The sequence below is a fragment of the Heloderma suspectum genome, chromosome 5, assembly GCF_057233095.1.
Source record: "Heloderma suspectum isolate Gila_16-S chromosome 5, 16-S_ref, whole genome shotgun sequence".
Taxonomy (NCBI): Eukaryota; Metazoa; Chordata; class Lepidosauria; order Squamata; family Helodermatidae; genus Heloderma; species Heloderma suspectum.
The window spans coordinates 154,312,233-154,327,452 of record NC_139462.1 but is presented as its reverse complement, the minus strand read 5'-3'; the positions used below and the strand labels follow the sequence as shown (position 1 = coordinate 154,327,452).

The 15,220-nt window shown below is 43.0% G+C and overlaps 1 protein-coding gene across 2 annotated transcripts in view; it reads right to left on the bottom strand.

Annotated features, from left to right (window-relative positions):
- The window catches only part of AOAH (acyloxyacyl hydrolase), a 117,759-nt gene that overhangs the window by 6,667 nt on the left and 95,872 nt on the right, over window positions 1-15,220 (bottom strand). For both annotated transcript variants that reach the window (XM_084857870.1, XM_084857871.1), the window contains exons 16-20: window positions 14,149-14,223; window positions 11,513-11,685; window positions 6,902-6,960; window positions 6,035-6,094; window positions 4,016-4,112 (exon numbers count right to left, since the gene is read on the bottom strand). In XM_084857870.1, coding sequence (XP_084713996.1) covers window positions 4,016-4,112; window positions 6,035-6,094; window positions 6,902-6,960; window positions 11,513-11,685; window positions 14,149-14,223 — 464 coding nt within the window. The remainder of the gene's footprint in view (window positions 1-4,015; window positions 4,113-6,034; window positions 6,095-6,901; window positions 6,961-11,512; window positions 11,686-14,148; window positions 14,224-15,220) is intronic.

Sequence of the window (15,220 nt, the reverse complement as noted above, 5' to 3'; positions counted from 1 at the left end):
GTCCACCCAAATCCTACCCACTCAAGGAACCCACTACTACTCCTAGATATGATGGAAAATAAAATAATGCTAGGTGTCACCACCACATTGATGACTCCACACTCAGAAAGGATTATCTCCCCCAGCAGTTGAATATAGATGTTTAACAGCAGAGGACAAGATGAAACCTTATAGTGCCCAGCAGACCAAATCCAGTGAGGTAGAGCAGCAGACCCTAATGCTATTCTGTGGCACCATTCCATCAAGTAACAGTGGAACCAACCATCTGAGGTGATTCTGGTGGCTTTGATGGTCTACCAAACTGTCAAATTCTACTGGGAGGTCCAGAAGAATGAGGACAGGACCACTCCTCCAATTCGACTCTAGATGAAGATTGTCCACCTGGACCTCTAAAGCAATTTCAATCCCTGTTATCCCTGTTGCAGACCCTGTTATAATTTTCTATAGGTCTAGAAAATTAGGATAATCTATAGGTAAACTTTTTGGCCCTGCAGGGATATTTGTCATTTTTCTCAGGCCAGAGGACGCATTTGTCATGTGGGCATTTTTGGCGGGGATCCTCTCTTTTCTAACACAACAGTCTACTTAAGGTGCAATCCTATGCATGTTTAGACAATTCCCAGCATTCCCTAACCAGCCATGCTGTGTCCCTAGCCCGAACACCTCAGGTTTCTTAAATGCAAGCAAATACATGCATGCCACTCAGTGGGGCATGCATACGAAATAAAATAGTTTGGAAATTCTAGCTTTCAGCTTTAAAAACAATTCACACACACCTAACTTATCAATGATATCACTTACACCAAAGGCTGGAGAGAAAGTTGTTACTTTAACAGTGAAACCTTATACATGTTAACTGGGAAGTAACCCCCACTGAGTGCAATGGGACTTACTTGCAGAAAAGTTGTACAAGATTGCAGCCTAAGAGAGGGCGAAAGATAGAATGATAGAGCCTTTGTTGCTCATAGTGTGTGTGCACACTTTTCCTTTGTCCCACTGTCAGCTTTCTCGGGTTTTAAAGTGCTACAAAACATGTGAACCAAAATGATGCCACAGGTTCCGATGGCTCTAGCCGGCCACCTCCAAGTCTTTGAACAAGCTATCATTTGTTTCAGTCCAATTAGTTTAATGCAGGCTTCAGAGCAGTAATACCCATATTTCAGCCTGAGAAAAATTAACACTGGAAAACAGCTTCACTTAATAAACATTCTAAAATCCTGGATGGGGCTGGGATTGAAATTGGTACCCAAACTCGCAAATTCTAAAGGTTAGAATTTCCTCCAAAGCGCACACAAAAATGTGATTGCAAGTGCTGCTAAATATTTCATACTTTTTGAGACTCCAAAAAGGGTTTGCACCGACTTTAGCAAAAAAGAAACTTGAGAAATAGGCCAATGATTAGAGGCAGCTTAGAAGAGAAACTTGGCAACTGACACTTCTGCTAAGCAGAAGCCTTTAATTGCAAACACACTTATGGGGCTGTGAAAAACATTGCCAAAGGCTGGGTTGTGTCTTGATTGGCTTCTATTTACCAATGTGAGAAAGTAAATCACATCGACCCCAAGTCCAAAAGGTGACTTAATATATTTAGCACTTCAGAGTAATTTGGCTCATCAGCAATCAGATAGCGGCTCTTATGAAATATTAAGAAGGTGCTCAGAATTGTTTGGATTGAAGAGACTGCTTCCTTAATAATTTATTATAAGTAAAGCAGAAGTGATTGCATAACGAAGTAAAAGGAATGTTAAGTAACTCAGGTTGGTAAGTCTCAAAGCACTTATGCCCTGATCCGCGATCCAAGCATGGTAGAAACCTTACACATCTCCTTCCTGTGTGGGCAAACACACTGGGCAATCAGCCCCACTGGGTGACCGTGGGCCAGTCACTATCTCTCAGCTTAACCTACCTCACAAGGTTATTGTGAGGATAATATAAAGGTGTGTGTCTATGTGTGGGAGAGGGAACACATTCACTGCCTTGAGCTCCTTGAAAGAAAGGTGGTATAGAAATGCAATAATAAATAATAAATACATAAATAAATAGATTGAAACAGATGCACATTGCTGTACCCAGTCATCCATAAATTTCAGCTGGCCTTGTTAGCCACCAACACTGCTCTTCCCTCAAAGGTGCAGCAGGATCCCCTACGCAGGTTGCCATTGGTGTCCACAGCAGCCCGGCAGTGGATGCAGGCCCTGCTGCGGATCGGCCTGGCCAGTGGCTCCGCAGACTGGCCGCGGAGCGGAGCCGGCCTGGCAGGATTCCGGGACGGAGGACTGGATCGCCTCCCCCCTGCCACAGAACTGAGCGGAGCTAGGTAAGTGGGGTTTCGTACACCCCTAGCAGCACCTTATCTGTGGTGAACAGATTGTCCGAATCATCTTCCCACAGACTTCTCATTTCCACTTGTGTTGCTCCCAATATATGCCAGTATATAACCCCTAAAACAGGACAAATGCAGACAACTGTCCTGCACTATGCTTTTGTGAATGTAAGAGCATAAGAAGAGCCCTGCTGGATCAGAGCATGGGTCCATCTAGCCCAGCGTTCTGGTCACACCGTGGCCATCCAGCTGCCACAGGAAACCCACAAGCAGGACATGAGTGCAACAGCCTCCTCCCACCCATGTTTCCCAGCAACCGGTGTACACAGGCATACTGCCTATGATACTGGAGGCAGCATATAGCTATCAGGACCGGTAGCCACTGATAGCCTTATGCTACATGAATTTCTCTCATCCTCTTTTAAAGCCATCCAAAGCAGTGGCCATCACTACATCTTGTGCTAGCAAATTCCTTAGTTCAACTATGCACTATGTGAAGAAGCATTTCCTTTTATCGGTCATGAATCTCCCACCATTCAGCTTCATGAGATGACCCCAGGTTCTAGTATTACAAGAGAGGGAGAAAAATGTCTCCTTATCCACTTTCGCCACACCATGCATCATTTCTGGGTGCTGGGATCTAGCTATGCAGAGCTCATGAATGGCACCCTTCTTAACATGAGCAGGGTGCAAAGACCTTGTGAAGAGGGCTGCACCAATGAAACCAGGTCTACAGATCACAGCCTCTGTTAGGCTGGTGGGCATCCTCCCTTCCTCCAACGGTGTATTGACTGTAGTGCTGTGCTGAAAAATTCTCCAACATTTTTTTTTACCATTCTCATTCAACTTGATAGAAAAGAAATTGCTTTCGAAAAGAAATTCAAAGGAGGAGAAATTCTCATGGGTTGGGTTTGGGGTTCTTGTGATTACCTTACTTATGATGTGGCTGAGAAGTGTGCATGAGTGTCCTATCAGGAATCTCTGTGCAACCTGTAGCCTCCTCGGCTTCCTGCACTTCAGTTAAAGCCGTCATGAGGCAATTCCTCCCATGGGGTTTTTTCAGTTCAGAAAGTGCAGGTGGCCTGGGAGGCTGCAGAGCAATGGAAAGATGTGAAATAGAGAGAGAAAACACACACAGCACCTTCGGCCACCTCGCAGGGATTAGGCAAGCTCAAAAATACCACCAAAAGAAATTCAAAATTCTGCCTCAGAAGAGTGGAAGCCTCAACACAGGTTGCCACTTACAGCAGCAGTGCAATAAACCAAAAACACCAAGGACAAAAGAAAGAAGCTGAGGAAGAAAGAAAGAAGCTCACTCCTGCCAATAGCGAGCCGTATCCTCCCCTAGGAGAAATTTGGGGAAACTCTTCCCCCAATTTCTCTACCCACAAATAGGCTGGAGAATTTTGAGAGGCCATTTGCGCACAGCTCTAATTGACTGTAGTGGTTACAAAAATGAATTAAACTTGGCCAGATAGATTTTTTTCAAGACATGGTTGGTGAAGGTCACATGAGCATGCAGTGGTACCCAGGAAGTATTTACTTTGATCATTTCTAGGCTGCCCTTAAATTTCCCCAAAATCTTGCCCATACGTTTGGGCAGAAACTTATCCTTTAGGCTGATAGGCATCATCCCTACATCTAGTGATGTATATTGGAGTAATTGTTTATTCAGCTCTTATATAAACTTACTTTCTTTCAGTGGGTAATCCATGTATAAAACATCAAAATTGGCATATTTCTCAGATTTTGCAATTTCTTTTAGGACATTGGAAAGCTGTGAGGCCCTCTGGGGAGGAAAAAAACATAAGAAATGTGTGTGTTTATTATTTTATTGTTATAATAGCTCTTATCCTGCTCTTTCTGCCAAGAGTTCAGAGCAGCTGACAATAACATAAACAATCAAATAACATGTCAATGTTGTACTGCTTCAGCTTCTGTGCAGGAAAATAAATGTGATTTTTTAAAAACAAAAGAAAACACCATTTATAATCCAAGTCACAAAATGGAAGCACTCTTTCTACAAACAATTGTCTTGTTTACACAGCCTTGACTAATTTGCTATAAAGTTGCCAGTGTACTGCAATATTCACCTACAAGTGTCAGATTTTTCAAAACAGTCTGAACGAAGCTAAGAATTCAGTGCCTGGCCTCACCTGCTTCCAGTTGTTACAAAGGTAATCCAGATCACTCTTGGAGCCACAGCAGCCCAAACTGCTTGAGCGAAATCACCCTCAAGAGCCACTTCTTTTCATTCAATCTATTTAGAGTTGATGCAGATGTTCAAGGCAGCACATGAGAGAGTCCCTTCCATGACTCCATTATTTCAGAAGGCATGTGGAGGGAGAGCGCCTGTTTCCAAGCACCTGCATGTCAAGCCTCCCCTGTGTGTGGAAAGCTAGCATATCAGGGAGAATGCTAAGCTAGAAGCCTTCTTTATGATGCATACGGAAGGTGCTTTCAAACAAATTCATTCTTAGGTAGTACAGTCCCACAGCATGTACTATGCACTACAACCTTGGTCAGCCTGAGTACTGAATTCCATTCCAGAGAAACTCTCAGGGACCACATTCCAGTGGTGGGTGGGGCCTCAGGCAAATTGGCGGGTGGCCAAAACACCAGCATTGTTTCACTTGAAGTTCTTACTGGCAGTAATTGAGCCTTAGGAGAGGCATTTCAGCCTTTTAGAATGAGGAACAAACTGTAAGAAAGCTGGGAAACCACGCAATGATCAGTGGTCAGGGCAAAGTGGCATGGCCATTAAGGGAACCCCAGAGGGCCAGACTTGAGCTCCAGTTAGGCCAGGTTTTGCATCCAGGCCTGAGGTTCTGCACTCTTGCACTGTAGCACATTTTCCTTTGAAGATTTGAATTGGACTTTAGGAAAGAACAAGGAATTGCAGCCTAATCACATATTGCAGGCATTTGTATCCCATGTAGCGATATAGACTTTTAAAATATGTAAGAACCTGTATCCCATCTGGGAATCTTGAGATGAAGTAGAAAAATCTAGACCCTGAGTGGTATTAGAATTCAGGAGACCTGATCTCTTAAGCAAAAATATAATAATAATAACAACAACAACAACAATAATAATAATATCCTGCTTTTCTTATACATAAGTTCAAATACTGTCCAGTTATGTATCTGGGGGCCTGGGGGTACTGTGGCTTAGTTATTGTTTTGAACCTTGGCAGCTCCTGTAGAGCCGGGAGCAGCAACAGTGGGTGGAGCTTCTGCCAAGTTGTCACTCCTGTGTGTGCTGAATTAAAGAACAGCTGTGTTTGAGTCCTATTGATTCTGCAGTCATTCCTCCTACCTATATAACATTTTGTGGCGATGAAGGTGGGATCCTGAGAGCTATACAGGCAGCAAGGACTGTGAATTTATTTACAGAGCTAACTGATAAGCAGTCAGCTAGACCCACTTAAGAACTTGAGCAACATGTGTGTGTTGAAAGAGAATTAAAATCAAGATGGCTGCTCTTGGACATATCGAAAAGTTTGATGTGAGTCAACCTGCTTCCTGGGATTATTATGCAGAACAGCTTTCATTCTGTCTAGAAGCAAATAAGATATCCAATGCTGAACAAAAGCTAGCTGTGCTCTTAACTTTTGTGGGCCACAGTACCGCCACCCGCACCCCACCCCGATACGTAACAGTCCTTAAGAAAGGAATGCATACACACACGTCACTTTTATATTAAACATACCTCTGAGGTCAGGTCCCTAAGCGTGCCATTTGAAGACAGCCAGCCATTGCATGGATTGACCTGTGTGAATGTGGAAAAGATTGTTTTAACAATTGGGTGTGGGCATGTGAAAATGAATGTGAGAACACAACCTCAGTTATCTGAATGGCTGGAGGTGACACTGAAAACATTTAGATGATTAGAAGTCTGGATATATGGAAGAGCTTTTTGCATAGCATTACTTTCAGACCTTGACAGGGAACATAAAGTGAATGGGGATAATCCACATGGATAACCGAAATTCAGGAAAAAGTTGTTCTGAATAGATGCACCATAGACAGCCATCCGAATACAACTGTCTGTTATCTCTGACAATAAGTACATTACATTACATTATTCTTGGTATTAAAACCAGGGGTGCCCTACAAATACTTTGGTCCTCCAAGTTAAATATTGAAATGGTGGCCTCCTTTCCTCTCCCAAATGCACTTTGGATGCTGTCACTCCAGAATTTCTCCTCTCTTGCCTGACTCTGGGGTTTGTTGAGCCCAAAACAAGATGCTTAGGAACAGCAACAGATGAAAAAACATTTGCTCCCATTTGCTACTACTTCAAAAGGGCTGCGCTCTACACAATTCCACCTTGTGTTAAGTTTGGCCCTGACTAAAAGCTTTGTGCTTAGCTCACAGTCGATCTAAAGCTGTTACAAATACTTGCATGTATAATTCTCTTTACTTTTGGTTACTTTTCCTTTCTTTCTAAAGGAACATTCAAGCCATATGAACTTTCACACCAACAAGATGTCAATCCAACCGAATGCATCACCTTTATTTTTTTTTCCATTTTCCATTTTAAAATATAGTTGCATTGGACATCTGGACAACTCACCTGAAGACAGCTCATAAATGAATAAAATTGTTCATATGTGACATCTTTGTTTAACTGGCCTGGAAAACAGAAATGTTTTCAAACTTGACAACGTTGAAAACTACCATGTCCCTTGCTGGTAACCCTTTAGGAATCTGCTTGACAAGGACTTTGTACTGTTGGTATTCAAGCACCCAAGAATATATAGGATATACAGCCAGCCCTCCAACCACCTCCCTGCCTGCTTCCTGTCCCTGACACCATATTGGTTGGTGTACGGTGCCTGTTTTGATCAATGGCACGTGTATAGTACAATCCTCATGAAAACTCTGCATAGGAAGCAGTGGCAAAAAATAGGTTTATGGAGTGGCAGTGGATGGTGGTTTCTGCCTGTTTTGACAGAAAGTTTGGATCCCACATTTGAAGCAGCCCAATTCAAGCTCTGTTTTGTTTTAGCCCCAAACTCTGCACATAGCCTAGTATTTGTTTATTTACCAACCTTACTACGGTCGCTTGGGATAAGTATGATTTGCTGGTCCTTTTATGCGCACAACTAGTTTGTGAAGGAAGGCAGAACTCGGTATCTTTCATGGCTAAGTCAGGATTTAAACCAGTCTTTCTTTGGCTCTATTCATAAGTTACTTCTGTAGCTGCTACCAAAAGAAACTCCCCCAAGATGATTCACACAACAGCAATACATGGATGCTGTGCGCCAAATAGTGGTGCACGCCACCACATGCTCTACTACCACCCGGTAGCATTTGCATCCGTTTGTGAGTCACCCAAAGAGCTTCAGCAATTGGGCAATACAGAAATGTAATAAATAAAATAAATAACCTCCAGTCACACATTTCACACATATAAAGCAGCATCAAAATTTCTTCAAGTGCCATTTCATTCTGAAGAGGAAACAAAAATCCAAACAAATCATTCCATAGCTCTTACCCAGACATGCCGTATATGAGCACTGATTGTCCTCTTAAAAAAACCCACCCTTAACATCAAATTATTGCTCTTTCTTTACCTTTTGACCTACAGACCAAAGATTTCAGCCTGAATGTGATGGAAGCAAAGGAAACATAACAATGAGATCAATTTTCCACAATAATATCTGTCCCAGCCCCAAAGTATAGGTGATTTTCTGTTCTCCTGCACATATACACCTTTCCCCCTCTATTCTCAGCCAAGTGAGCTAGCAAGAAAACTGAGTCATATAATAGTCAGTTCAAATCCCAAGGGTGAGTGACTGATGCTTTACTCATTAACAAGCCTTTCACTCTCCAAAACAAATTTAGCCATTTCACATCAAGGAGGAAGATTAAAGGTGACTGTGTACAATCACGGATTTCACTTTTCATACCGCAGATAGATTGTCTTTAAAGTGAAAGTAATGTCTTCTGTCATACAGGGGGGAAATGTACTGCTTCTGTATAGGTGAGCTAAATTCAAGCATGGTTAAATACACAACATATTTGCTATAACATGGTTTATATTAAGCAATACTGTTGTTTGATGTGGAGAGTAGGTTTTTTTCCTGCTGCATTCTCAGATAAAGCGACACCTAGATCAAGATGCTGACTACAGTATTTTAGGATGCGATCCTGTGTACACATACCTCGTAGTAAGTCCCACTGAAATCAATGGGGCTTACTTATGAGTAGACATGTGCAAGATTGTGCAGTTTATTATCTATTCTTAATTAGGAAATTCTATTAAGACCAGTTTGCATTCTGTAAAATGTTCAACTTCATTACCGCATGTGCTCAGTAATACATGGGTTGTATCCAATGTTGTCCTACTTAAGTCCCATTGAAATGAATGGGACTTAATTTAGACTAATATTGGATACAGCCCATTGGATGCAACCCAGTGTCTCTATACATGCCTGCAAACATGTTCAGGGAATAATCCTTTCTGAAACATGAAAAGGGTGGGGGATCTAGCTCATACGTGTCAGGAGGGACTGTTTCCCATCATGAACTTGGCTCTACTGTGCTGGAGGGCAGACTGCTGTCTGTCCAGCAGAGCTGGTCATGTTTACCAAAACACATAGGAACAGACTGAGCTTTTCTACATGTGGCTTTTAACCCGCCACTTTACCGAGGCTTCTGCTTCCAGATTCTTTGTGGAGTTAAGATTGGCTCCTTTATACATGTTTTTTTTTGGGGGGGGGGTCTTTCTCTGCCTTTCTATATGTTCCATGTCACAAACACTAGGTGGTGCTGTGGTGTAGAAGTATTGCACAAATACACCAGGAATTCATGCCACTATTTACAGAAATACCAGACTTCCCTCATTAGAAAAAACACACATCTGCTATAATGGTTGCAAACAGTGGGAGAAGCCCTAGAGGATGACGACGTGCTGTAAAGCACCTGCAAACTACTGTGAATGAGGAATCACGAGTGCACAATAAATGCCTAGTGTAGAAAAGCTCACTGTGCATAACTTTAGGTTGAAGTCAGGATAGCGGTATGCTGTTGTAAGGTATGTCAGGGGACAAATAGAGATGAGATTAGACTTTCCCAGAAATGGCATTAGTGAGAAAGTATAATAAAATGGCAATCAAACAGTCAAGTATGAAGGCTGTCCCAGAGAGAGCAGGGAAGGAAAGAGGGATGAGAAGTGATGTTGCAGTGACGGAAAGGGAGTAGAGTTGCAATGGAACTAGAAAACTTGTCAAGGAAGGGGGAGAGAGCAAAAGTTATGCCTTTCCTTCCTTATGTTCTCTCTGAAACAGAGGAGAAGAGTGTGAAAGCCCTTTGCATCAGGGTAAATCCAAAAGGAAGGTAAAAAGAAGAGACTTTCCATGACTGCAACAAGTATTTATCAGGCGACGCGCACTACACATGAAAGCGCAGACAAAGAATACTCAAAGCTAGAATTCCAATGGAGACTCCTTCTAGTGCTGTGCCAAATCCTGCCCCCTATTTTCCAGGAACTTTTCTCTCCCTGTGAAAGAAGCATTGTTTTTTCTGCCTCTTTTCACGGAGGGGGAGGAGAATTGGGAGAATTTTCTCCTTGGGGAGGGGGACAGGTTTCCACACACCTTTTTAAAGTGTCGGTGGTTGTTGAGTGGTCTTCTCTCTATTTTTTTTTTTTTTTTTTACAAAAACACTGCTTGTGCTTGCAGAAACCCAGCCCGGAGTTTTTCCTGAATGTCTACTGGAGAGGGAGAGGTCACATGGTCTCCTGGGAGTTCAGAAAGAACTGCCGGGTTGGAGAAGAGTCCTGGGCTCCTGCAAGTGCAGGGGGTGTTTAAAAAAAAAAAAAATAGGAAGAAGACCCCTCAAGAATTGCCTACAGTTAAAAAGGTATGTGGAAACCCTATCCCCCTCCCCAAGGAGAAAACTCTCCCAAATTCTCACCTCTTCCAGCCTCTTTCCCCAGAGTCTTTGTTTCCTTCTCCCTGCCCCATGAAATGCTGAAAATGGAAGAATTGAAACTTTCGGCACAGCACTCCTCCTCCCATTTTTAAGAACCCCCCCTTGGGGGGTGTATTTTGGCAAAAATCGTGGTGGGGGAGGTTTAATCCTCCCCTCCTGGTACCTGGTGATCCCAATCTGATTTGGGTCTGCACGTGCTTACACTAGAGTAAGCAAATACACAGACACACACTCATCATACACACTCAAGCATACACATGTCCTTTTCTCCTCCTCGTCCTCCTCTCCCATCCTGGTCACCTTGTTCCCCTCGCCACAAGCTCACCTGGTAGTAGTGGCGGTGGGGGCCAGGCATGTTGCAAAGTGAAGTGCCAGCCTCCAGCTGCCCCCCAGCTTCATTTCCTAAGAATGCCTCTGGGCTCAAATGAGGCCCAGAGACATTATGGGGAAAGGAAGGCCATGGGTTGGTGGAGCCTGGCACTTCATTCTGCAGGATGTCCAGACACCCACTAATTTTTGTAATTTAAAAGAAGTGGTAGGGGAAGGGGGCCTTGCAGGCACCAAGGGAAGTGTCCAAAGGTGCCATGGTGCCCACAGGCATGTCATTGGGGAAGGCAGCTGTATCATGGGAGGGACTTGACAGTGGGAGGAAGATCCTCCAGTCAGATAAGTCTTGATGTACCCAGCAAGTAGGCAAGGCACATACAGGGAGGTGGGAAATTAATGCTTTTTCAGCAACGTAGGAGGTAGGTGTGAGAGATTTGATCTGGGAGACATGACCTATTTACTTCTGGCAAACAGGACCCATTAGGGGGAACATCTACCCAGAACTACCCTTTTAAGAGAGTTCATGTGTATGTATGGAGCATTTGCTTGCAGAACTGAAAATGCCAGGACTTTGGCCTCACTGAAATACAATGATCCGACCATCACCAATAAGTAAGGCAGTCTGTGGAATAAGGTTCACGCTTGCTCTGGGGCTTGCTGAGCCTTTCAAAGATCTCCAGCCCTGGGCAGCTGCTTGAACTTGCGAGGTTCTGATGCTGGCTGCAGATGGGCCATTGCCTGGGGAAGCCCTCACCCCAGTAACTTCTGTCCACAGCAGTTTTATATAGAGTAATCAAGTACAGGTTTTGAACGGAAAGACTGGCAGTGCAGACCTGTCTTCCGAAGCCCAGCACCACTGTCAGTTGCTAGAGCCTCAGCTTCACACCAAAGGGAAAAGAAAGAAAGTTGGCCTATTTACCAGGAGGGAAGTATCTGTTGTGCAAGTTCTCCCATAGGAAGCGGCCATCTACCAGGCCGATTAAAATCACATGGCTCCCTTTTGGAAGATGATTGTCTAGATAATCCAGGGTCTGCTTAACATTGGAGCGCATCTGCTCAGGCCGTGTCATTGCTTTCACTGTGTCAGGTTTCCTATGAAAGCAAAAGGAGACAACATAGTACTTAGTGTGGAATAGCAAGAGTAAACTATGCAAACTGTTCTCCTGTTTGGTATGACCTGTTTGGGTAACTAATGGGAAGGGTTGGACCTGGAGGTTTGTGAGGCAGTGGCTTGTTTTTTGCGGTCCCAGGCATTCAGCCGAACCTGGAGAGTTACTGGGCCCTAGTGGGTTTCCATGCATGACTGGTGGGCTACTTGGAATTGTGGGCCACCAACCTGTGGATGCCTCAACTATAAGGTTAATTGGGCCCATTCTAAGCCTGTGATTCTACTTGAAGAGTTTCAGAAGAACTCAGTGCTCTATGGGCCTAACTATGGCCCACCAACAAAGCTGGAAAGGTTCCTTGTTGAGAAGTAATGATTCTGAAAAAATTAAAAGTTAAATATTGATAAGGGACCGCATTTGCACAGGCACAGAGCCTCACAGCAGTGAGCAGAAGTACTTGCCCAAGAAGTCTTTTCTGAAGTAGGGGGCACTTTGGCAGTGAAGCCTCCATAATGGCTCATTTACCATTAAGGATGTTTAATCTCTTTCTATCGTTTCTTTTGGTTGTGCTTCATTGCAAAGCACAGATTGCCTCTGGCCCCAATCAGTCAGCTCTTGTTTCCTTCTTGTTATCATGCTTTATGTCACAGATAAAATACAGCATTGGGAAAAGAAAGCTGTAGAAAAGATCAGTTATAGAAAAAACAGCAGATCTAGCCGTTTTGCTTTTATTCCCCCTTCAAAAACACACACAGGACCCCTCTGTGCATTCATTTAGTTTTTCATGTACCTTTTAAAAAAATATGATTTCCCTGTCCTACATTTGTGCCTTGGTAGGCTGTGAGATATGTACCATCTGTCTATATTTTTGTACATCCTCCTCATTTGGACATTGCAATTTGGGTTCTACTGGGACAGCATAAGTGCTGCCAATTTCATTATCTCTGTCACTTACAAATGTCTGCATTTCTCAATCTCTCACTTGTCATATTGGCATGAAATACTTGGATTTTAACTGTGGCTTCGCTGAGGCATGATTCTGCAAGGTGTAGAACTGTAGCTCTTGCTTTTGTTCAAAGAGAGAACTGAATTAGACCAGGGGGCTTTATTATTTCAGTCAAAATTGTTTTAAATACCAGCTCATTAGGTTTCAAAGGTATAATGAAATACTTAGCACCTTTAGCCATTTTTTAAAACAACCAAACAATCATTGTTTAAATAAAGAAATCAACAAGGAAAATGGCTTCAGTGTGATGTTTCTGCTTTGCTACAGTTATCGAACGTTAACTCCTGGAAAGTGAATGTATGGTTTGATAGCCACAAAATCACATCTCCACTGGTTAGACTGAGCAACAAAAATGTCTGTCTCTTGTTACCTTTTGTCAGTTGGCATAGAGCATTTCTGCATGAGGCTTTTATTACACGCTCGTGATTGTTCACTCATGGAAATTTGCAGGTTGTTTACATGACATTATCAACCTCCAGAGCGTCTCCACGCTTTTTGTGCTTTATCCCGCTTTTTAAAAGATCGGAGATAAGCTGATAACGTTAATGTGAGATATTGGCAGTGTGTAATGACGATGTTGCACTTTAATACAGCCACTAGATGGCACTGTATAATGAATCATAAGGAAGTTTCCCAATAAAATCACATGTCCCCCGTGAAAAGGAAGCCATTGTAATCCTGCAAAGAAACAGAAAGCAGAAAGCCCTAGTACGGATGTGGGATTTCATCCTTGAACAATGAACCCCAAAGCTTAAGATGGAGCTAAATCGAAAGGTGGATTTAAGTCAATGTGCTGTATACATTGTGGTCGACCTTTACAGGTTAAATATTTCATTCCATACACATGCTAACCCTTCCCCCAATTCCATTTTTCCAAGGGGTTAATCCCAGTGGCTTTTGTGAAAGAATGAGCAGCAGATTCCCTTGGGAGCATAGCCAGATTGAACATGGGCAAACATGAATGTTTCTTTTGCAGAATGACACACATTGTCTTTCTGAAGCAAAGATGTGGGACTGTTGTGTAATTCGTGCATAAGCCTCTAAGGCTGCAATTCTATACTAACCTGTCACAAATGTGACAGTATCCAGATGGTTAATATAGCATATTGCAAGGATGTTATACAAATGATAATACCAAGAAAGGTATCTGCACTACAAATCTATATCTGTTTTACAGTAGTTTAGCTAAACTAACTTCTCCCTCACTGACTTCTAAACTGACCTCCCTTGCTCAAGAATCCTGGGAATTGTAGGCATGTTGGGAGTTGGAGGACTTTTTTCTGTCTAAACATGCACAGGATTGCACCCTTAGTGACAGAACTAAGAATCTTCTCCCCTAATCCCTCTCAGGGTCCTCTGGGAAGAGGGAATGACTGTTACATTAGTTTAAGTCCATAGTGTGGATGCAATCTATGTCAATGTTACTGTTTCTGGAAACCTTACCTATTGCAGACGTCATTTCCAATCATGGCAACGAAAACTATTGCAGGCTTGTCAAACTGTTGACTCCTTGCCAAGCTAGAAATGAAAAATAAATTAGAAGTCTAAGTGTTAAAAATCTACACATGCCATGAATTCTCTCCCCCTCTCTCTATAAATATTGTAGTGTATGGTATGTTCCTATTATACTGAACATATGGATGCAAAATAGTTCCATGGGTATTTACAGCAAATAAATGTGGATAGAAGTTCCAGGTGCTAGTCACTAACATCAAAGACACATGCCTTAGGGAGGGTGACTTGGTGTTTGCTTATCACAGCAGCTTCTTCCCACAGTAAGCTTGTATACTGAAAGCAGCATGCCTATGGCTTTCTTAATAGAGTTAAGCAGAGGGGTTCTTGAACATCATCAGTGGTGACAGCCACTGTTTTGGGTGGCTTTAAAAGAGAATTAGCTAGATTCATGGAGGATAAGTCTACCAGCAACTATTTGTCATAATCGTCAAACCGAGTCTCAGTTCCTGGGGAGCAAAGAGTGGGAGAAGGCTATTGCCTTCATGTTATAATCTTCCTGGAAGCAACTACCTGGTCACTGTTGAAACAGGTTGTGGGATTAGATTGACCTTTGGTCTCTCCCAGCAGGGCTCTTCTTGTGTTCCCATTTCCAGCCCCCTCCACCCAGAGAAACCCATGCAGCTATAATTAAGACCAAGACACCTAGCTGCTTAACTTATAACACTCACTTTCATCATGCTAAGTTTGGAAACAAATGGATGAAAGGAAAAGGGAAAGAATATTCCAATGTGGACTGAAGGTATGCTTGTAGATCAAAGATGAGAGGTATGTTACAGCTACAGGGGATGGCAATTAGCCCATGAAAATAAGACAGTGCTTCTCCATTGGCCTTTGGCCAGTAAGTGGAGTACACATTTCACACACATCCACACTGATGGGACAGGAATGAAGAAAACAGGTTGATACCCCATTGCCTGGGTCAATCAAGACTCCCACAATAAAGGGGAGGGTTGAAGGAGCATAATCTAACAGCTGTGTTCATCTCCTTAGGGATGCCTTT